The sequence below is a fragment of the Coregonus lavaretus genome, assembly GCF_964263955.1.
Source record: "Coregonus lavaretus genome assembly, chromosome: 3".
In the NCBI taxonomy this organism is placed as follows: Eukaryota; Metazoa; Chordata; class Actinopteri; order Salmoniformes; family Salmonidae; genus Coregonus; species Coregonus lavaretus.
In genome coordinates, this window is record NC_139990.1 from 47,563,843 (window position 1) to 47,588,112 (window position 24,270).

The 24,270-nt window shown below is 42.4% G+C and overlaps 2 protein-coding genes across 2 annotated transcripts in view; one reads left to right on the forward strand and one right to left on the reverse strand.

Moving 5' to 3' along the window:
* Positions 1–8,465: 8,465 nt before the first annotated feature.
* On the reverse strand, positions 8,466–16,034 carry LOC311118805 (CDC42 small effector protein 1-like). Its single transcript, XM_084157673.1, has 5 exons — positions 15,889–16,034; positions 14,147–14,485; positions 10,746–10,850; positions 8,973–9,055; positions 8,466–8,712 (listed from the first exon to the last, which is right to left on the reverse strand). Exons 2-4 carry the CDS (start codon positions 14,198–14,200, stop codon positions 8,987–8,989), a joined length of 228 nt encoding a protein of 75 aa, XP_084013799.1. The 5' UTR covers positions 14,201–14,485; positions 15,889–16,034; the 3' UTR covers positions 8,466–8,712; positions 8,973–8,986.
* A 4,061-nt stretch (positions 16,035–20,095) lies between these two features.
* The window catches only part of LOC311107576 (serine/threonine-protein kinase Nek11-like), a gene marked incomplete at both ends in the record, with an annotated part of 69,293 nt that continues 65,118 nt past the window's right edge, over positions 20,096–24,270 (forward strand). Inside the window, one exon of the mRNA XM_084150083.1 lies at positions 20,096–20,280. Coding sequence (XP_084006209.1) covers positions 20,096–20,280 — 185 coding nt within the window. The remainder of the gene's footprint in view (positions 20,281–24,270) is intronic.

A 24,270-nucleotide genomic window follows, 5' to 3' on the forward strand; every position in this document is an offset into this window, starting at 1 on the left:
CTTTGGGCTATCGTGTTTTTGTTGTTGTTGAAGGAAATTAAGTAAATAAGTGAAGATGGAATCATTCATCTTCAGGTTTTCAGGTGTCAAATAAAGACTGATGGTTATTCTAAGATAAGACCTAGGAACTGAGTTAACTACACATACTGTAGCCTTCACACGTCCTCTACTAACATACTGTAGCCTTCACACATCCACTACTAGACATAATGTAGCCTTCACACATCCTCTACTAGACATACTGTAGCCTTCACACATCCTCTACTAGACATACTGTAGCCTTCACACATCCTCTACTAGACACACTGTAGCCTTCACACATCCTCTACTAGACATACTGTAGCCTTCACACATCATCTACTAACATACTGTAGCCTTCACACATCCTCTACTAACATAATGTAGCCTTCACACATCCTCTACTAACATACTGTAGCCTTCACACATCCTCTACTAGACATACTGTAGCCTTCACACATCCTCTACTAACATAATGTAGCCTTCACACATCCTCTACTAGACATACTGTAGTCTTCACACATCCTCCACTAACATACTGTAGCCTTCACACATCCTCTACTAACATAATGTAGCCTTCACACATCCTCTACTAACATAATGTAGCCTTCACATATCCTCTACTAGACATACTGTAGCCTTCACACATCCTCCACTAACATACTGTAGACTTCACACATCCTCTACTAGACATACTGTAGCCTTCACACATCCTCTACTAGACATACTGTAGTCTTCACAAATCCTCTACTAGACATACTGTAGACTTCACACATCCTCTACTAATAAACTGTAGCCTTCACACATCCTCTACTAACATACTGTAGCCTTCACACATCCTCTACTAACATAATGTAGCCTTCACACATCCTCTACTAGACATACTGTAGCCTTCACACATCCTCTACTAGACATATTGTAGGCTTCACACATCCTCTACTAACATACTGTAGCCTTCACACATCCTCCACTAACATATTGTAGCCTTCATACATCCTCTACTAGACATACTGTAGCCTTCACACATCCTCTACTAACATACTGTAGCCTTCACACATCCTCTACTAGACATACTGTAGCCTTCACACATCCTCTACTAACATACTGTAGCCTTCACACATCCTCTACTAACATACTGTAGCCTTCACACATCTAACATACTGTAGCCTTCACACATCATCTACTAACATAATGTAGCCTTCACACATCCTCTACTAACATACTGTAGCCTTCACACATCCTCTACTAACATACTGTATCCTTCACACATCCTCTACTAGACATACTGTAGCCTTCACACATCCTCTACTAACACACTGTAGCCTTCACACATCCTCTACTAACACAATGTAGCCTTCACACATCCTCTACTAACATAATGTAGCCTTCACACATCCTATACTAGACATACTGTAGCCTTCACACATCCTCTACTAACATACTGTAGCCTTCACACATCCTCTACTAACATAATGTAGCCTTCACACATCCTCTACTAGACATACTGTAGCCTTCACATATCCTCCACTAACATACTGTAGCCTTCACACATCCTCTACTAACATAATGTAGCCTTCACACATCCTCTACTAACATAATGTAGCCTTCACACATCCTCTACTAGACATACTGTAGCCTTCACACATCCTCCACTAACATACTGTAGACTTCACACATCCTCTACTAGACATACTGTAGCCTTCACACATCCTCTACTAGACATACTGTGGTCTTCACACATCCTCTACTAATATACTGTAGCCTTCACACATCCTCTACTAACATAATGTAGCCTTCACACATCCTCTACTAGACATACTGTAGCCTTCACACATCCTCCACTAACATACTGTAGCCTTCACACATCCTCTACTAACATAATGTAGCCTTCACACATCCTCTACTAACATACTGTAGCCTTCACACATCCTCTACTAGACATACTGTAGCCTTCACACATCCTCCACTAACATACTGTAGCCTTCACACATCCTCTACTAACATACTGTAGACTTCACACATCCTCTACTAGACATACTGTAGCCTTCACACATCCTCCACTAACATACTGTAGCCTTCACACATCCTCTACTAACATACTGTAGACTTCACACATCCTCTACTAGACATACTGTAGCCTTCACACATCCTCTACTAACATACTGTAGCCTTCACACATCCTCTACTAACATAATGTAGCCTTCACACATCCTCTACTAATATACTGTAGCCTTCACACATCCTCTACTAACATACTGTAGACTTCACACATCCTCTACTAGACATACTGTAGCCTTCACACATCCTCTACTAACATACTGTAGACTTCACACATCCTCTACTAGACATACTGTAGCCTTCACACATCCTCTACTAACATACTGTAGCCTTCACACATCTAACATACTGTAGCCTTCACACATCATCTACTAACATAATGTAGCCTTCACACATCCTCTACTAACATACTGTAGCCTTCACACATCCTCTACTAACATACTGTATCCTTCACACATCCTCTACTAGACATACTGTAGCCTTCACACATCCTCTACTAACACACTGTAGCCTTCACACATCCTCTACTAACACAATGTAGCCTTCACACATCCTCTACTAACATAATGTAGCCTTCACACATCCTATACTAGACATACTGTAGCCTTCACACATCCTCTACTAACATACTGTAGCCTTCACACATCCTCTACTAACATAATGTAGCCTTCACACATCCTCTACTAGACATACTGTAGCCTTCACATATCCTCCACTAACATACTGTAGCCTTCACACATCCTCTACTAACATAATGTAGCCTTCACACATCCTCTACTAACATAATGTAGCCTTCACACATCCTCTACTAGACATACTGTAGCCTTCACACATCCTCCACTAACATACTGTAGACTTCACACATCCTCTACTAGACATACTGTAGCCTTCACACATCCTCTACTAGACATACTGTGGTCTTCACACATCCTCTACTAATATACTGTAGCCTTCACACATCCTCTACTAACATAATGTAGCCTTCACACATCCTCTACTAGACATACTGTAGCCTTCACACATCCTCCACTAACATACTGTAGCCTTCACACATCCTCTACTAACATAATGTAGCCTTCACACATCCTCTACTAACATACTGTAGCCTTCACACATCCTCTACTAGACATACTGTAGCCTTCACACATCCTCCACTAACATACTGTAGCCTTCACACATCCTCTACTAACATACTGTAGACTTCACACATCCTCTACTAGACATACTGTAGCCTTCACACATCCTCCACTAACATACTGTAGCCTTCACACATCCTCTACTAACATACTGTAGACTTCACACATCCTCTACTAGACATACTGTAGCCTTCACACATCCTCTACTAACATACTGTAGCCTTCACACATCCTCTACTAACATAATGTAGCCTTCACACATCCTCTACTAATATACTGTAGCCTTCACACATCCTCTACTAACATACTGTAGACTTCACACATCCTCTACTAGACATACTGTAGCCTTCACACATCCTCTACTAACATACTGTAGCCTTCACACATCCTCTACTAACATAATGTAGCCTTCACACATCCTCTACTAATATACTGTAGCCTTCACACATCCTCTACTAACATACTGTAGACTTCACACATCCTCTACTAGACATACTGTAGCCTTCACACATCCTCTACTAACATACTGTAGACTTCACACATCCTCTACTAGACATACTGTAGCCTTCACACATCCTCTACTAACATACTGTAGCCTTCACACATCTAACATACTGTAGCCTTCACACATCATCTACTAACATAATGTAGCCTTCACACATCCTCTACTAACATACTGTAGCCTTCACACATCCTCTACTAACATACTGTATCCTTCACACATCCTCTACTAGACATACTGTAGCCTTCACACATCCTCTACTAACACACTGTAGCCTTCACACATCCTCTACTAACACAATGTAGCCTTCACACATCCTCTACTAACATAATGTAGCCTTCACACATCCTATACTAGACATACTGTAGCCTTCACACATCCTCTACTAACATACTGTAGCCTTCACACATCCTCTACTAACATAATGTAGCCTTCACACATCCTCTACTAGACATACTGTAGCCTTCACATATCCTCCACTAACATACTGTAGCCTTCACACATCCTCTACTAACATAATGTAGCCTTCACACATCCTCTACTAACATAATGTAGCCTTCACACATCCTCTACTAGACATACTGTAGCCTTCACACATCCTCCACTAACATACTGTAGACTTCACACATCCTCTACTAGACATACTGTAGCCTTCACACATCCTCTACTAGACATACTGTGGTCTTCACACATCCTCTACTAATATACTGTAGCCTTCACACATCCTCTACTAACATAATGTAGCCTTCACACATCCTCTACTAGACATACTGTAGCCTTCACACATCCTCCACTAACATACTGTAGCCTTCACACATCCTCTACTAACATAATGTAGCCTTCACACATCCTCTACTAACATACTGTAGCCTTCACACATCCTCTACTAGACATACTGTAGCCTTCACACATCCTCCACTAACATACTGTAGCCTTCACACATCCTCTACTAACATACTGTAGACTTCACACATCCTCTACTAGACATACTGTAGCCTTCACACATCCTCCACTAACATACTGTAGCCTTCACACATCCTCTACTAACATACTGTAGACTTCACACATCCTCTACTAGACATACTGTAGCCTTCACACATCCTCTACTAACATACTGTAGCCTTCACACATCCTCTACTAACATAATGTAGCCTTCACACATCCTCTACTAATATACTGTAGCCTTCACACATCCTCTACTAACATACTGTAGACTTCACACATCCTCTACTAGACATACTGTAGCCTTCACACATCCTCTACTAACATACTGTAGACTTCACACATCCTCTACTAGACATACTGTAGCCTTCACACATCCTCTACTAACATACTGTAGCCTTCACACATCCTCTACTAACATACTGTAGCCTTCACACATCCTCTACTAACATACTGTAGCCTTCACACATCCTCTACTAACATAATGTAGCCTTCACACATCCTCTACTAATATACTGTAGCCTTCACACATCCTCTACTAGACATACTGTAGCCTTCACACATCCTCCACTAACATACTGTAGCCTTCACACATCCTCTACTAACATAATGTAGCCTTCACACATCCTCTACTAACATACTGTAGCCTTCACACATCCTCTACTAACATACTGTAGCCTTCACACATCCTCTACTAACATAATGTAGCCTTCACACATCCTCTACTAATATACTGTAGCCTTCACACATCCTCTACTAGACATACTGTAGCCTTCACACATCCTCTACTAGACATACTGTAGCCTTCACACATCCTCCACTAACATACTGTAGCCTTCACACATCCTCTACTAGACATACTGTAGCCTTCACACATCCTCTACTAACATAATGTAGCCTTCACACATCCTCTACTAATATACTGTAGCCTTCACACATCCTCTACTAGACATACTGTAGCCTTCACACATCCTCTACTAGACATACTGTAGCCTTCACACATCCTCCACTAACATACTGTAGCCTTCACACATCCTCTACTTAGGAATGTATTTCACATTGTTAGATAGTTCATGGAGTCTACTCCCGTTTATGTTGTAATCTTCTGTTCCAGTGGGCTTTGCTGCTGGAACATGGCCCTTGCACCTGTCTACTCACTCAACCCTGGGCTGCTCTTAGAACAAGATTTCCATACCAACTATTTGCATTGTTAGTTGCATCATTTATGTTAACATCTTTGTTATAATGTATGTTTTTTAAAAGCGAGATTTACACAGACTATAGCATACGTTCCATTTATTTTAGTGCATTCGTTTAGACTGCAATATTTGTGCTATACCAGATGGATGTCAGTGAGATATGAGTTTGTTGAAGTAGTTTGAGATTAAAGCTTGAATCCTTAATTGAAACAATAACAAAGCGGCCGCCATGCCTGTGTTTTGGTAGAAAGTTGAGGGATGGGCCTGGAAAAATTTAACCACTCTCAAATTCATAGACAGAGCTATGGATGCAAGGGCTAACCATCCATGATATAAAAAATATAGTTGAACTAAGCTTGTGAGGCATTTATAAGATATTCAAGAATCAATGGGTATATATCATGTATTTATACATCCCAAAATGGATGTAGCAACTATAGATTTAACTTAAATGAAAATGATACAATCATCTCCCAGAAATGTTCACAGCAGAGCCCATAGGGGCCACTGAAACCAGTTGGTTTTAATGATATTATTTCTGTACCAGGCAGTGAAAATTGAGTAACACATTTGGTGATAACATTCAGATTCACCGTCAGCAACAGATGAGATTACTCACACAGAATTATATTCAGAATGTGAACTGTATTTTCAGTAAAAAACCGAGAGGTTGCACAAATAATTTCTTTTGAACTTAAGCTTTGGTCTAATAACAATCATGATAAAGATAGGAAAGAAACTTAAAATGCCAACAGACAGACTCAAATTACTGACGTTACCAATGTACATTGTACAAGAAACTTCAAGGCAGCAGTCATTCTGTTGGGCTGAGAATTTACTCAGTATTACATGCTCTAACAAAGATAGGAAAGTCACAAAGCAATATGCAAAGTCACCCCTTCAGCTATCTTCAGCATTAAGTAAACATTAGGCCCAGTGTATAAAATAGATAAGGTATTAGTGAAAGGGACAACATACTGTACATGTACGGCACTATCCATATGCTCTGGCATAAGATAATGGCGTAGCAAAATCACATAAGATACAATATTAAAAACATTACAATTCAAACAGTGACAGTTTTCCCCCCTGTGGACACACTTAATATCCAATATTAGCAACAAACTACAGAGTGATGAGTTATTCACAATAGATTGCGTATACTAAGCAGGTCAGAAATACAGTTGTGTACAGGAAACAAACTTGCAATTCTACTGTATGATTTAAATCAGATTTTTTTTAAACCCCGCCTGGTTTCAGAATGTATGTCACTATCGTATGTATGTCATGTGGGACACAAGCCAGCTTGGAGTGCACATCGCCTACAACAAGCTCAAGTGGGAGGCCATATAGAAATTACAAGGGGAATGCACAGTGAAATGGTTGGAATTTTCCATTCTGATCAAGGGGGTGGACATCTCCCCTGCCCCAGACAAGAGAAAAAACAACCTTATGGAATGTTCCTTCGATGCAGTTGATTTAATGAGTGGCATTCCCGAGTAATTCCAGGATAGATCACTGGAAAGCCCCGTAACTGTCAGGGTGTTTCTAATTTCAACAACAACCCCTGTTACTAACAGACTCTCCCCGCTGACTAATAGTTTGGGTTTTTCAGAGTAGGTGCCAGTAAATTGTGTATCACAGTGACCAGCTACAGGTAACTGCTATAATAAAGGAAACACTTGAGTAAATGAGGGTTCTGGCGGCTCTGTTATGGTGTGGGGTGCATTTTCCTGGCATGGTTTAGGTCCACTCAACCCCTTAGAGGGCAAGGTAAACGCCAATAAGTACACAGACATTCTGAGTGATCACCTTCAACCTAGGGTGAAGCATTTATATCCTGATGGGAGTGGTCTCTTCCAGGATGACAATACACAATGGTTTGATGAGCATGAAAACCATGTAAACCACATGCCATGGCCGTCTCAGTCACCAGATCTCAACCCAATTGAACACTTATGGGAGATCTGGAGCGGAGCCTGAGACAGCGTTTTCCACCACTATCAACAAAACACCAAATGATGGAATTTCTTGTGGAAGAATGGTGTCGCATCCCTCCAATAGAGTTCCAGACACTTGTAGAATCTATGCCAAGGTGCATTGATGCTGTTCTGGCTCGTGGTGGCCCAACGCCCTATTAAGATGCTTTATGTTGGGGTTTCCTTTATTTTGGCAGTTACCTGTATGCTTGCAACTGGATAGCAGTCCAAATGGGGTTCTATGGCAAATGGCACAATCAGAATAACACTACTCAGTACTGGCATCTAAACAGCAATAAAATCACATAGCATTTTGCACACACACACATCTTTAACTATGCACTGTAGAAAAATAAAGGTGCATCCTCATTCAGTAGACAGATACGCAAAATATTTTGTATACTAATTGTTTGGCAGTAGGTCAATAGTTTGCAACATTCAGGTGATCCGTTGAGAACATAATCTTCACTTCCTGAAATGGAATCAGCCATGTTAGTCAACACATTTTGCTAAGCACTCTCACCGGCACTCTCACACACGCTTGCTGGCATGGACACAGAAACGTTGTTGGCTGAAATACAGTGGAAGTCCAAAGTCCATCAAAGACAAATACTTTTCTTTTAAAAAAGCATAAAAAACATGTCTGTCTATCCTCCTCTGAGCAGGGTGATTATTGTGGTAACCACAGAAAGGGCATGGTCCTGTTTGGCTAAATGGATCCTGCAGACGTCACGAAGAGCCTCTCTGCTCTATATTAGGGAACGGTCTCAGGTTTGCCAAGTGCTTCATTGGAAACAGGTTGCGCTGCAGTGGCTGCTTTTGATTTGGGATGGGATGAGAGGGGGCGCATAGAGGGTGATGGAAATGGTCCTCCATGCCTACAGAGAGAAGTGAAGGTGGTTAGTTCTACAAGTCCAGAGAAGTGAAGAAGGTTAGTTCCAGAGAAGTGAAGGTGGTTAGTTCCAGAGAAGTGAAGAAGGTTAGTTCCAGAGAAGTGAAGAAGGTTAGTTCCGGAGAAGTGAAGAAAGTTAGTTCCGGAGAAATAAAGAAGTTTAGTTCCAGAGAAATAAAGAAGGTTAGTTCCAGACAAGATATTGCATTGCAGATATGGCGATAGCTTCATTGACTGGGTACTTACTTGGTAGGCAGCAGCTATAACATGCTCTTGCAGCCGTTGGCACTGGGTCCCTTTGACCTCATCTGTTCCTGAACCGGCCCTGACTGCAGGACAGGAAGATAACGACTGTTAGAGTTTCTACAGACACTTAGTCATTTTCCTATCAAAAGGCATAACCTCTTCATGATAAGATACGGATGGAGAGGCAGGATCCGAAGCCAGAATTAGGACTATGATTTAATGTGTTGTTTCTATACTGTATCATTTTATGTAACATATTTAACCATCTGTTTATGTGGGGTTCATATGAAACATGATCCCATTTGGACTGCTGACAACATTTACCATCTACATTTGATCCATATGGCCAGCAGCATTACTCATAACCTATGTCTTTACATAAGCATGATTATGACCATATGATGGGGATGGAGTGAGGAGGAATGGGATTTGCTTTAGCCTGTGGTTTTTTTCCTTGACTTTTTAACGACGCAGTTCAAGCAAAGAGTGTGTCTCTCTGTTTGTCAGAATTGGATGAACGCACAGGTGTGGATCAATCATTCTGACGTCAAGCGTTGCAGAAATGGAATGTGCTTGATGAACACTAGAAGAACTACAGTCTGACAGCTATGGTATGGGTCATAACAGAACAATGGACATTAGAGGGTTACGCAACAGCAGTTGAGGAAATGGAATGATGTAACACGGAGGGCAGTAACATTATGTTTCAGCAACCTACTCCTCCACCTGACTGTTCTCAGCCCGCATCATGACAGAATGTGTAAATGTGTCATTTAAAATCAGTTGACTTTCGCAATGGAGGTCATGATCAAATCAAATCACATTTTATTTGCCACGTGCTGAATACAACAGGTGTAGACCTTACAGTGAAATGCTTACTTACAAGCCCTTAACCAACAATGCAGTTAAGAAAAATAAGTGTTAAGTAAAAAATAGATAAATAAAAAATAATTAAAGAGCAGCAGTAAAATAAAAGAACAGTTGGGAGGCTATATACAGGGGGTACCGGTACAGAGTCAATGTGCGGGGGCACCGGTTAGTCAAGGTAATTTAGGTAATATGTACATGTGGGTAGAGTTAAACTGACTATGCATAGATAATAAACAGCAACGGAACATTCAGTCGTTTACCAGTGATAGACATTTTACATTTACATTTTAGTCATTTAGCAGAGTGACATACAGTAGTACACCATTTGCGTACTGATAGCGTCAACATCATGTAGTAAATTGAGAAATGGACCATCACTCAATTCAACCTACCACTTTCCATACTATATAAACAGTAACCAGATTAGTGATTGGCTAGTATTCTGATAGTATGCAGCTCTATCCATCATAAACAGTAACCAGATTAGTGATTGGCTAGTATTCTGATAGTATTTCTGCTCTATCCTTCATAAACAGTGACCAGATTAGTGATTGGCTAGTATTCTGATAGTATGCAGCTCTATCCGTCATAGCGTAACAGGTTTCAAACTACAGTTACCATCCATATCCTACCAATAGGTGAATGAATTGAGAAACATTTCCCAGCGTTTCTACAATTCCTCCTCTCATTCCCTGTCCAACGTGACTGTATTCCGTGGGAAACCAGGCCAACATTCCTAGCGGCAGGTTGGAAGCTGCAAAGCCCAGCCCATGTACTGAGGAGTAACATAAGGTGCACTTGCAACACACACACTACACCATCTTCACTACACAATATATCTAGACAATATCTCAACACATTTTAAGACACGCCACCCCCAGTCAGTCTATGTATCTCTCTTACCGGGGCCCGGCCCGCTGCCATCTCCCCAGAGCCAATGTGTGTCAGGTGGACAAAGTTTGTGGGCTCGCCGATCATGCTGCGGTCGATTTTCCTCCGCCTCTTTCTCTGGAAATAGAAAAGGGGGACTTATGCAATTTTACGCAATCAATCCCGGTGGAAGAAAAGCCTTACAAACTTTACAGTGTGCAGAGAGCATATATATATATATACATATACATACACAGTGGGGAGAACAAGTATTTGATACACTGCCGATTTTGCAGGTTTTCCTACTTACAAAGCATGTAGAGGTCTGTAATTTTTATCATAGGTACACTTCAACTGTGAGAGACAAAAATCCAGAAAATCACATTGTATGATTTTTAAGTAATTAATTTGCATTTTATTGCATGACATAAGTATTTGATCACCTACCAACCAGTAATAATTCCGGCTCTCACAGACCTGTTAGTTTTTCCTTAAGAAGCCCTCCTGTTCTTCACTCATTACCGGTATTAACTGCACCTGTTTGAACTCGTTACCTGTATAAAAGACACCTGTCCACACACTCAATCAAACAGACTCCAACCTCTCCACAATGGCCAAGACCAGAGAGCTGTGTAAGGACATCAGGGATAAAATTGTAGACCTGCACAAGGCTGGGATGGGCTACAGGACAATAGGCAAGCAGCTTGGTGAGAAGGCAACAACTGTTTAGAAATGGAAGAAGTTCAAGATGACGGTCAATCACCCTCGGTCTGGGGCTCCATGCAAGATCTCACCTCGTGGGGCATCAATGATCATGAGGAAGGTGAGGGATCAGCCCAGAACTACATGGCAGGACCTGGTCAATGACCTGAAGAAAGCTGGGACCACAGTCTCAAAGAAAACCATTAGTAACACACTACGCCGTCATGGATTAAAATCCTGCAGCGCACGCAAGGTCCCCCTGCTCAAGCCAGCGCATGTCCAGGCCCGTCTGAAGTTTGCCAATGACCATCTGGATGATCCAGAGGAGGAATGGGAGAAGGTCATGTGGTCTGATGAGACAAAAATAGAGCTTTTTGGTCTAAACTCCACTCGCCGTGTTTGGAGGAAGAAGAAGGATGAGTACAACCCCAAGAACACCATCCCAACCGTGAAGCATGGAGGTGGAAACATCATTCTTTGGGGATGCTTTTCTGCAAAGGGGACAGGACGACTGCACCGTATTGAGGGGAGGATGGATGGGGCCATGTATCGCGAGATCTTGGCCAACAACCTCCTTCCCTCAGTAAGAGCATTGAAGATGGGTCGTGGCTGGGTCTTCCAGCATGACAACGACCCAAAACACACAGCTAGGGCAACTAAGGAGTGGCTCCGTAAGAAGCATCTCAAGGTCCTGGAGTGGCCTTGCCAGTCTCCAGACCTGAACCCAATAGAAAATCTTTGGAGGGAGCTGAAAGTCTGTATTGCCCAGCGACAGCCCCGAAACCTGAAGGATCTGGAGAAGGTCTGTATGGAGGAGTGGGCCAAAATCCCTGCTGCATTGTGTGCAAACCTGGTCAAGACCTACAGGAAACGTATGATCTCTGTAATTGCAAACAAAGGTTTCTGTACCAAATATTAAGTTCTGCTTTTCTGATGTATCAAATACTTATGTCATGCAATAAAATGAAAATTAATTACTTAAAAATCATACAATGTGATTTTCTGGATTTTTGTTTTAGATTCCGTATCTCACAGTTGAAGAGTACCTATGATAAAAATTACAGACCTCTACATGCTTTGTAAGTAGGAAAACCTGCAAAATCGGCAGTGTATCAAATACTTGTTCTCCTCACTGTATATATATATATATATATATATATATATATATATATAGAGAGAGAGAGTCCAGTATGCATTTTGTGACCTGAATTGGATGATCTTTGATAAGAGTTGTTCTGTCCATCATCTATTTGTTATTTAAAAATCAATGGCAGCAGGTAGCCTTGCGGTTAAGAGATTTGGGCCAGTAACTGAAAGCTCGCTGGTTCGAATCCCCCAAGCCGACTAGGTGAAAAATCTGCCGATGTGCCCTTGAGCAAGGCACTTAACCCTAATTGCTTCTGTAAGTTGCTCTGGATAAGAGAGTCTGCTAAATTATATAAATGTAATGGGAATGTTGACCTTCTCTAATACTTGCTTTATTAGAGCATGTTCAGTTCTGTGAGTGTGTAGGCGTGTCATCACTTGCCAGCAGTGGTGTGAATAAGCCCCACTTATTACAACAGGCTACACTGGGTGCAGACAGAGACAACCCAGAACTGACAGGAATTAATGAGCCATTTCACATTATGGAACAAGACCACACTGACTGTATCAATATTCTGACTGTATAGTGCAATTGCCACATAGCAATTATTAAATAGGCTAGTATTAATTTGAATAATTAGGGATTTATAAAAACAAAAAAAAGTTAATTACATTATGCACAGGCCCAACGACATGTAGTCATTGCACTGTTATCAGAAATAAACACAATTTACAAAGCAAGCCTTTCTGGGAAGTAACACTTGTTAGTATGCCACCACACACTATACACCCATTCTAGTCTGGCCTTCTCTCGTACCAACAATAGAATAAACAAGGACCTAAAAATAAAGGAGCGGGAGGAGGAAGGAGGAAAAAGAATGAGCTCAATAGCAGCACATGCCAGAAGCCCACTTCCCCTCAGAGACCCCATTAGTTGTTAGAGGAGGGTTCTGGAGTTACCATAGAGACATGCTGTGGAGGGAGACAATCTCCATATTTGACATAATACCAATAATTATTATTATTATTATTCTTCTACTACATTTTACAGTACCCTTAAGGTTAAACACAAGGTGAAAGTGTATGGGTGCTTGGGCCATTAGCCTTGATATTTTTCTAATCTGGTAATAGCTGAGTGTTTCTTGTTTCGCTTTTCTTTTTATATGAAGTTCCATATTTCTATGAGCTAGACTAAGGTTGAACCCATCCTAACCCAGCCTTATCTACGTCTTCTTAATCCTGATTCACCATCTCTTTAATAAGAGGTCATGTCTAATGACAGAGCAGTCGTTGTCTGTGCATGTCTCGTGTCTGGGCTGAGGTGTAGCCCTCCAGACAGGCAGACCTTCGGGACTATGTGGGTCACCCACTTCAAAACAACAGAAAAGGCCAGTCATTCCTCCTTCCACTCCCTCACCATCTACCTGACCTATTTCTCACACCACTGACGCTAGCAGAGGGCTCTCTTCTGACTAGTGAAGGTGTAGATATGGTGGTGTGGTCAATCTAATATCCAAACTCTTGGAGGTAAACATCTTAAACCAGGCAAGCCCTTAATCTCCACCCACTGACCTTGGAGCTGTAAAAGCAGGGCAGCTAAAAAGTTACTGTGTGTTCCAATGATTTCTCAGAGGGGACAAACTCACCGGTGGAGGTTTGGCCACCACGCAGCAGCCAATCTTGTGCCAGAACTCGCTCATCCCTGCTGTGCTGCTGCTGAGCTCGGAACGGGTCCGGAGGCCCTGGTTCTCTCTGGATGCCCTGCAGGCAGCGGAGAATGTAGTGGAGAACAAGAACGCCGCTTGGGGGGCAATGGTGAGGGCGTTGCAGCAACTAGTTCAGTACCAACAAAAAGGATGGGTGTCCCCCAAGGCTCAGTGCCAAGTCCGGTTCTATTACTTTCTCTGAACGTTTAGAATGTCACCTCTTCATCTCCTGTGGATGCTCGTCTCCCCAGATTTCCACTGCCTCAGGTACTGTAGGGCCTGTCGAGTCAAAACCAGATTCCATTAGTTGAAGGCTGACAAGGTACAGGAAGTGAAACAATCTCCACCTGCTGGAATAGCACATCAATCAATCCAGATACGGTACTGTGGGCATGTTCATTTCTACATTTCAGCATCCCCATGCCAAATAGGCCTACATCTCCACAGGCCTATTTGCTGTCAGTCAATGTGGGTCCCCCACACATGTGCTTATCACTCTTCCTGTCTGTGACACTCATGCAAGACAAGGGACTTCCTGTCATAATGGAAACACCCACTGAAAGATCAGGACCCGGGTCAACTGTCCCTCAGAAAAGGGCTGCAGATATACTACAGGGCTTCTCTTCTCCATCCGTCACAGTAAACTCTATTAAACTGGGACCAAATCATTATGTGATGTAAGCTTCATTGACCAGTCGGTCTTACAAATGGATTTGATTCAGGATTGAAAGATAGACATTTAGGACTGTGACATGCAAGACCTAAGAGCCCTGTACAACATAGGCCTAATACTCTGTAAAATCAAGTGGTTTCAATAGGAGATTGATTAATAATTAAACTTTTGTTTTGATTAAAGTCATCAGTTTTAGCACTGAATTGAACTAGGTTTAGTAAGATCTCAACTATGCTTTGATCTTTGATATACCTGTAGTCATATTAGTTCACAGTCTTATAAAATACTGGTAAATAACCAGACAAGCACATTCTTTCCCAAACGAGTACCTACCCCCTTGAATCTTTGTAAAACCAAAAAAAATGTAGAGGTCAAAGAAAGAGGACTGGGTATACTGTATCACTATACAAACTGAACTCGACTTTGAACCAGGAGGTCAAGGTAAAGAGTGTGTGTGTGTGTGAGAGAGAGTGTGAGGGGTGAATATGTGTAGCATATGTGTATCTCCAGTTTTTTAACTGTAGGTCTACTTAAAGATGCCTGGCCTGAGAACAACACCGGCCATTGATTTACAGTGTTCTGTTGTAGCCTCTATACAACAGGGCAACAGCCATGTTAAATAATATTGAGTGACTATCCAATTGAATTTCCTGAAAAGAGGTGTTCATTCAATGTGTATTAATGTGTCCAATATCCAATTTTGATTAGTGTGATTTTTAAAGAGTAGGGACATTGAATGTAGCCTAATTCTCAAATGAACATTCGCAATATTTTGTATTGAGGCATTATCTTTGTCTGCCTGTACGCCACCGTCTCGGCGGAAACATCTGTAAGGCAACAATGTAAGTAACATCTGCATTTAACATTTTACTAATGACAAACACTGTCGCGAGTTCCCAACACCAAAACCGTTCACTGAATACAGTCACTCGGAAATTAGCATAGGAATACACTTACAACTAGAGCCGTACCACAATTTAACAACCAATACCAACCAATTTGTCTTTACCGTAAAAGCAGTGTGGAATCCGTTTTCTCCCTCAAACGAACATGATATCTGTAAAACGGTCAGCTCACGAGTCGAGATGTGGTAAAGTAAAACGTCTCCTATGTTCTGCAGTAGGCAATACTCCTCCTTCTCAGGCTTTTACGGTGGCAGAACTATAGCGCCACAAGTGGAAGAAAATCAACAGGCATTACATTGCACAATCTGGGATATTTTCTGCTATGCTGCAACCTGGTCTCAGAGCATTCAGAGCATTTCGTATTATTCTGTAAATAAATCAGAGACACTCCATTTGGTATGATATGTTATGTTTCGTATGGTATGTATTAATTGGTGGATGTCCATCACCCATTTCGTATGATATGTTACGAATTACAATTCATATTATATCTTACGAATTCGCAAAATGAACTAAATGTTACGAATTAGCAAGACGTATGATATGTTATAAATTCTAGCTGGCTAACGTTAGCTAGGCTAGGAGTTAGGGGTTAGGGTTAAGTTTAGGAGTTAGATAACGGGTTAAGGTTAGGGTTAGGATAAGAGTTAGATAAAAAGGTTAAGGTTAGGGGAAGGGGAAGGGTTAGCTAACATGCTAAGTACACTACATGACCAAAATTATGTTGACACCTGTTTGTCGAACATCTCATTCCAAATCCTGGACATTAATATGGAGTCGGCCCCCCCTTTGCTGCTATAACAGCCTCCACTCTTCTGGGAAGGCTTTCCGCTAGATGTTCGAACATTGCTGCGGGGACTTAGTGAGGTCGGGCACTGATGTTGGGCAATTAGGCCTGGCTCGCAATCGGCGTTCCAATTCATCCCAAAGGTGTTCGATGGTCAAGTTCTTCCACACCGATCTCGACAAACCATTTCTGTATGGACCTCCCTTTGTATTGGGGGCATTGTCATGCTCAAATAGAAAAGGGCCTTCCCCAAACTGTTGCCACAAAGTTGGAAGCACAGAATCATCTAGAATGCCATTGTATAATGTAGCGTTAAGATTTCCCTTCACTGGAACTAAGGGGTCTAGCCCGAACCATGAGAAACAGCCCCAGACCATTATTCCTCCTCCACCAAACTTTACAGTTGTCACTATGCATTGGGAAGGTAGCGTTCTCCTGGCATCAGCCAAACCCAGATTTGTCTGTCGGACTGCCAGATGGTGAAACGTGATTCATCACTCCAGAGAACGCGTTTCCACTGCTCCAGAGTCCAATGGCGCTGAGCTTTACACCACTCCAGCCAACGCTTGGCATTGCGCATGGTGATTTTAGGCTTGTGTGCGGCTGCTCAGCCATGGAAACCCATTTCATGAAGCACCTGACGAACAGTTCTTGTGCTGACGTTGCTTCCAGAGGCAGTTTGGAACTCAGTAGTGAGTGTTGCAACCAAGGACAGACGATTTTTAAACTCTACGCGCTTCAGCACTCGGCAGTCCTGTTCTGTGAGTTTGTGTGGCCTACCACTTTGTGGATGAGCCATTGTTGCTCCTAGACGTTTCCGCTTCACAATAACAGCACTTACAGTTGACCGGGGAAGCTCTAGCGTGGCAGAAATTTGACGAACTGACTTGTTGGAAAGGTGGCATCCTTTGACAGTGCCACGTTGAAAGTCACTGAGCTCTTCAGTAAGGCCATTCTACTGCAAATGTTTGTCTATGGAGATTGCATTGATGTGTGCTCGATTTTATACACCTGTCAGCAACGGGTGTGGCTGAAATAGCCGAATCCACTAATTTGAAGGGGTGTCCACATACCTTTGTATATATAGTGTAGTTGCTAGTAGTTTACAATTAGCTAATTACCTAAAATGCTAAAGTTGTCCGTGATGAGATTCAAACTCGCAACCTTTGGGTTGCTAGACGTTCACGTTATACACACACCCATCCATCCAGCTCGACCAGCCACCATACTTTAAATAACCATGTCTTATGTAACCATACCAAACGTAACATATCATACTAATCTGATCGTCCCGATTTTACTTTTACTATGTTACGTCTAGTCTATGAGACCAGGCTGCTATGCAAGGCTCGTTTCAAAAATAGTAGGTCTATCTACAGTGCATTTGGAAAGTATTCAGACCCCTTGACTTTTTCCACATTTTGTTATGTTACAGCCTTATTCTAGAATGGATTCAATTAATTTTACCCCTCATCAATCTACACACAATACCCCACAATGACAAAGCGAAAAAAAATTGGTTTTTAGAATGTTTTGCAAATGTATATAAAAATATATATATACCTTATTTACTTAAGTATTCAGACCCTTTGCTATGAGACTTGAAATTGAGCTCAGGTGCATCCTGTTTCCATTGATCATCCTTGAGATGTTTCTACAACTTGATTGGAGTCCACCTGTGGTAAATTCAATTGATTGGACATGATTTGGAAAGGCACACACCTGTCTATATAAGGTCCCACAGTTGACAGTGCATGTCAGAGCAAAACCAAGCCATGAGGTCGAAGGAATTGTCCGTAGAGCTCCGAGACAGGATTGTGTCGAGGCACAGATCTAGGGAAGGGTACCAAAACATTTCTTCAGCATTGAAGGTCCCCAAGAACACAGTGGCCTCCATCATTCTTAAATGGAAGAAGTTTGGAACAACCAAGACTGAGTAATCGGGGGAGAAGGGCCTTTGTCAGGGAGGTGACCAAGAACCCGATGGTCACTCTGACAGAGCTCCAGAGTTCCTCTGTGGAGATGGGAGAACCTTCCAGAAGGACAACCATCTCTGCAGCACTCCACCAATCAGGCCTTTATGGCAGAGTGGCCAGACAGAAGCCTCAGCAAAAGACACATGACAGCCCGCTTGGAGTTTTCCAAAAGGCACCTAAAGGACTCTCAGACCATGATAAACAAGATTCTCTGGTCTGATGAAACCAAGATTGAACTCTTTGGCCTGAATGCCAAGTGTCACGTCTGGAGGAAACCTGGCACCATCCCTACGGTGAAGCATGGTGGTGGCAGCATCATGCTGTGGGGATGTTTTGCAGCGGCAGGGACTGGGAGACTAGTCAGGATCGAGGGAAAGATGAACGTAGCAAAGTACAGAGAGATTCTTGATGAAAACCTGCTCCAGAGCACTCAGGACCTCAGACTGGGGCAAAGGTTCACCTTTCAACAGGACAACAATCCTAAGCACACAGCCAAGAAAACACAGGAGTGCTTCGGGGCAAATCTCTGAATATCCTTGAGTGGCCCAGCCAGAGACCAGACTTGAACCCGATCGAACATCTCTGGAGAGACCTGAAAATAGCTGTGCCTTGATGCTCCCCATCCAACCTGACAGAGCTTGAGAGGCTCTGCAGAGAAGAATGGGAGAAACTCCCCAAATACAGGTGTGCCAAGCTTGTAGCGTCATACCCAAGAAGACTCAAGGCTGTAATCGCTGCCAAAGGTGCTTCGACAAAGTACTGAGGTAAAGGGTCTGAATACTTATGTAAATGTGATATTTAAGTTTAAAATAAATAATAATAATAATAGTAATTGCTACAACTCTAAACCCGTTTTTGCTTTGTCATTATGGGGTATTGTGTGTAGATTTGAGGGGGAAAAAACAATTTAATCCATTTTAGAATAAGGCTGTAACATAACAAAATGTGAAAAAACTCATTGACTATATTCTTGAAAAATATTACTTTAGAATATGGTTAGGTAGCCAGCCTACAAATATCTCATACAACTGTTCCACGTTGGAAGAGGATAGAGGATACATGTAGTCTTCTGGGCAAATGCATTGTCATGAGAATTGAGAATAAAACTCCCAATCCCAAACAGGCCTTCACAACAGACGATTCTTCACTGACACCTGGTGGAATAAAGCGGTATAAGAAAAGGGAGACAAGAGGTTTCCTATTACCATAGGAACAAGCGTAAACACGGAAGTTAATACAGTAGGCTATGGATGTTTTAAACTGGTGGAAATAGCCAACACCTAACTGCAAACAGGTGAGTTTGTTAGACAAAGTGGCAATAGTGAAATAGCATAAGCTAGTCAGGACTCTGCTTTCAATTATCCTGCACTGTAACAACAAGTGCGACATGCTGCTATCTGACTCTTTTTTACAGTCTCCCCTGTAAAATATCTATTTACGTTTTATCTGTATTGGGCAAACATGCATAACAAATGTAAAATAAGTAAAAACAACATGTTTGTGTTTTGCTGAATTTTGCAGTCAATACTCCTGTAATCCCGCAACAAGATGCCCAAGTTTGAGGAGCTGGAGGCCCATTCATCCTGCCATGTCCACTCCCCCTCCACTCCGATAACTCCTGACCCCAGCAACCTGATTGCCAAGAGATACAGCATCCTACAGAGATTGGGCAGAGGGAGTTTTGGCACTGTTTACCTCGTACACGACACCAGAGCAAGGGATGGGGAGAAACTGTGAGTATGCCTCCTGCTGTTGTCCTGTGCTGCTCTTCACATATGAACTGCCCAGTGCCCACCTTGCCGTCTATTAGAAATGGGTAAAATCTTCCATATTGCTTACACCTCTCCAATCATAAGTGTGTTGGGGGTCGAGACCAATGACTAGGAGTGTAGGGGCTGGTTCCTCTACCTTTGGTGCTCAATCAAAACAGCAGTTCTGTGATCATCCTCTTGGTGGTAGCATTAGCCTGGGTATACAGATGCCTGAGAGCACCTTTCTTCTCTTCCCCTCTCTCTTCTCTCCTCACTCTCTCCCTCATCATATCCCCATGTATGGGGGAGAGAATGTTTGCTCTGAGCAGCTGGCTCTGTACTAATCAAACACATTTTTGATTTTATTAGGATCCCCATTAGCTGACGCCAATGGCGACTGCTAGTCTTCCTGGGGTCTGACACATAACGGAAAAAGACATTACAGACTAAAATACTTTACAATTTAAAAACATTGACGTAGACATGACAGACTTATAAAATACATTGCAGAACCCAAGGCATTATCTGGAGGGACTGGAGACAACATGAAGAGAGTTGGCACTCTGGACTGAGTTTAATTGAATCCAGTATGAGTATATTAATCCGCTGTCTGAAACATATACTGTAGAGTTACAACATCAGTGTATGTCTAGTAAATCCAATAGGCTTTGATGGACTGCTTTTCCCACACAAGTCTATACATACATGTAGCAGTGAGAATATATTTCACAGGAGGGATAGAGGAGGGAGGAGAGAGTGTGTGTGTGTGTGTGTCTGTGTGCCAGTCATGCTTACCTCCTGACCTTGACATAACAAACTCCTGGCTCACTGCTCAAATACTGTCCGCCCAAATCAAAACAGCACCAGGAGTTAATCTACTATATCTACAAATACACATATACCTATAAGCCTAAGCCTAAACCTAAATGGGCACTGCAAGCACACAATGGTCTCACTACAAAGGGCATACACGATGAAACTGGGTCTTGCCTAGCCAACATTGACGCATGATGCCTGCTGGCACAGTCCAGCGAGCCGGGCCCAATGTCCCATGTCTCTTTGAGCACACAGATGCCACAGGAGGTTCGCTTGGCTCCTGGGCAAGTATCAAGCCACAGCCCTGTGCCAGACAGTAGAATCTGAGGCTCCTTTGGCATATCATGCAGTGTGCTGCCTCCATAGGGTCTCAGTCATTAAGGAGAGCGTGACAGTAGGCCATCTTTAATCATGGGCCGGAATCCAATTGTTGCAGATAGCAGATTTGAATTGGAAAAAGTCCTCACTTTCTTTCTCTGTCTCTCTCCCACACACACACACACACACACACACACACATACCCTCCTTCCCACGCATCATCGCATCACATCTTTTAGGTTTCAAAGAAATGGCGAGAGAGGGACAACCATCCATCCACCCAGAGAGTAAAGAGAGGGAGGGAGTGAGAGAGAGGGAGTAAAGAAAGAAAGAAATGGAGGGAGAGAGCGAATTAAGAAAGGGAGAGAGGGAGACATGCCCTTTTCAGAGAATGCAGCACCAATTAGAGCTGGCACCCAGAGGCAAGAGACGTCATGCCACGGGTTATTATACCCACTCACAGGGCAAGGCTTTTAACTTGTTACCACAGCCCAGCGGTGCCCACTGACCCCCTGACCCACCACACACTGGCACAGCACTGGCACTCAAAACCACCGCCATGCACAGAGCAGGACAGCTCACCTCACTCACAGCACACATGAGCAAGTTAGCTACTACCAGGGAGGGAGGGAGAGTTCTCTAAATGGTTTTGGTAGTCCAGATGAAATCCACTAAACATCTGAAATGAAATCCCTGAATCTTTTTGGGAGAATCATTACAATAGGATAACTATTTTATAGCCAAATGTATGAAGAGTGCTAGCCAAGGGGCTCTATTTTAGATAGGAAATCTGTATAGTTAATAGACCACTCATAGAGCATCTGCTTGTTACAGTTCCTTCCTGTGTGTGTGTGTGTGTGTGTGTTTGTGCAGCAGGTATTCTTATGCAGTTTGATCTTCTGAGTCACTGCCTGAATTGGCTTTGTTCTGCCTATTGTAGAATATGGCTCCAGCTTACCAGGTGCTGTGGTATTTCTATTCTGTTCACCCAGAATTCCACACTCATTACCGACTCCACTATACAGCAGTCCAACTGATTGTCAGTTAGCTGTATTCAAGCTATGTTTGGGAGATATAGATATACAGTACCAGTCAAAAGTTTGGACACACCTACTCATTCAAGGGTTTTTCTTTATTTTTACTATTTTCTACATTGTAGAATAATAGTGAAGACATCAAAACTATGAAAGAACACATATGGAATCATGTAGTAACCAAAAACGTGTTAAACAAAAATAAAAAATAAAAAAATATATTTTGATTTGTTTAACACTTTTTTGGTGTTGGTAGTGTATACAGTGGTGAAAAAATGTATTTAGTCAGCCACCAATTGTGCAAGTTCTCCCACTTAAAAAGATGAGAGAGGCCTGTAATTTTCATCATAGGTACACGTCAACTATGACAGACAAAATGAGAAAAAAAATCCAGAAAATCACATTGTAGGATTTTTTATGAATTTATTTGCAAATTATGGTGGAAAATAAGTATTTTGTCAATAACAAACGTTTTCACACACTGTTGCTGTTATTTTGGCCCATTCCTCCATGCAGATCTCCTCTAGAGCAGTGATGTTTTGGGTCTGTCGCTGGGCAACACGGACTTTGAACTCCCTCCAAAGATTTTCTATGGGGTTGAGATCTGGAGACTGGCTAGGCCACTCCAGGACCTTGAAATGGTTCTTACGAAGCCACTCCTTCGTTGCCCGGGCGGTGTGTTTGGGATCATTGTCATGCTGAAAGACCCAGCCACGTTTCATCTTCAATGCCCTTGCTGATGGAAGGAGGTTTACACTCAAAATCTCACGATACATGGCCCCATTCATTCTTTCCTTTACACAGATCAGTCGTCCTGGTCCCTTTGCAGAAAAACAGCCCCAAAGCATGATGTTTCCACCCCCATGCTTCGCAGTAGGTATGGTGTTCTTTGGATGCAACTCAGCATTCTTTGTCCTCCAAACACGACGAGTTGAGTTTTTACCAAAAAGTTCTATTTTGGTTTCATCTGACCATATGACATTATCCCAATCCTCTTCTGGATCATCCAAATGCACTCTAGCAAACTTCAGACGGGCCTGGACATGTACTGGCTTAAGCAGGGGGACACGTCTGGCACTGCATGATTTGAGTCCCTGGCGGCGTAGTGTGTTACTGATGGTAGGCTTTGTTACTTTGGTCCCAGCTCTCTGCAGGTCATTCACTAGGTCCCCCTGTGTGGTTCTGGGATTTTTGCTCACCGTTCTTGTGATCATTTTGACCCCACGGGGTGAGATCTTGCGTGGAGCCCCAGATCGAGGGAGATTGCTCTTCCATTTCCTAATAATTGCTCCCACAGTTGATTTCATCAAACCAAGCTGCTTACCTATTGCAGATTCAGCCTTCCCAGCCTGGTGCAGTTCTACAATTTTGTTTCTCGTGTCCTTTGACAGCTCTTTGGTCTTGGCCATAGTGGAGTTTGGAGTGTGACTGTTTGAGGTTGTGGACAGGTGTCTTTTATACTGATAACAAGTTCAAACAGGTGCCATTAATACAGGTAACGAGTGGAGGACAGAGGAAGTTACAGGTCTGTGAGAGCCAGAAATCTTGCTAGTTTGTAGGTGACCAAATACTTATTTTCCACCATAATTTGCAAATAAATTCATAAAAAATCCTACAATGTGATTTTCCGGATTTTTTTTCTCAATTTGTCTGCCATAGTTGACGTGTACCTATGATGAAAATTACAGGCCTCTCTCATCTTTTTAAGTGGGAGAACTTGCACAATTGGTGGCTGACTAAATACATTTTCCCCCACTGTATGTGCCAAGGATGCATTTAAAGCAGTGCATTCACATACAGTACA

What these genes read in the sequence shown, in the direction of transcription:
- LOC311118805 (XM_084157673.1), bottom strand. Translation starts at nt 14,200, where the DNA reads ATGAGCGAGTTCTGGCACAAGATTGGCTGCTGCGTGGTGGCCAAACCT. An exon ending in TGGTGGCCAAACCTCCACCG is followed by an intron (nt 10,851 to 14,146) that starts GTGAGTTTGTCC and finishes TTCTATTTCCAG; the next exon opens with AGAAAGAGGCGGAGGAAAAT. An exon ending in TGGCAGCGGGCCGGGCCCCG is followed by an intron (nt 9,056 to 10,745) that starts GTAAGAGAGATA and finishes CCTGTCCTGCAG; the next exon opens with TCAGGGCCGGTTCAGGAACA.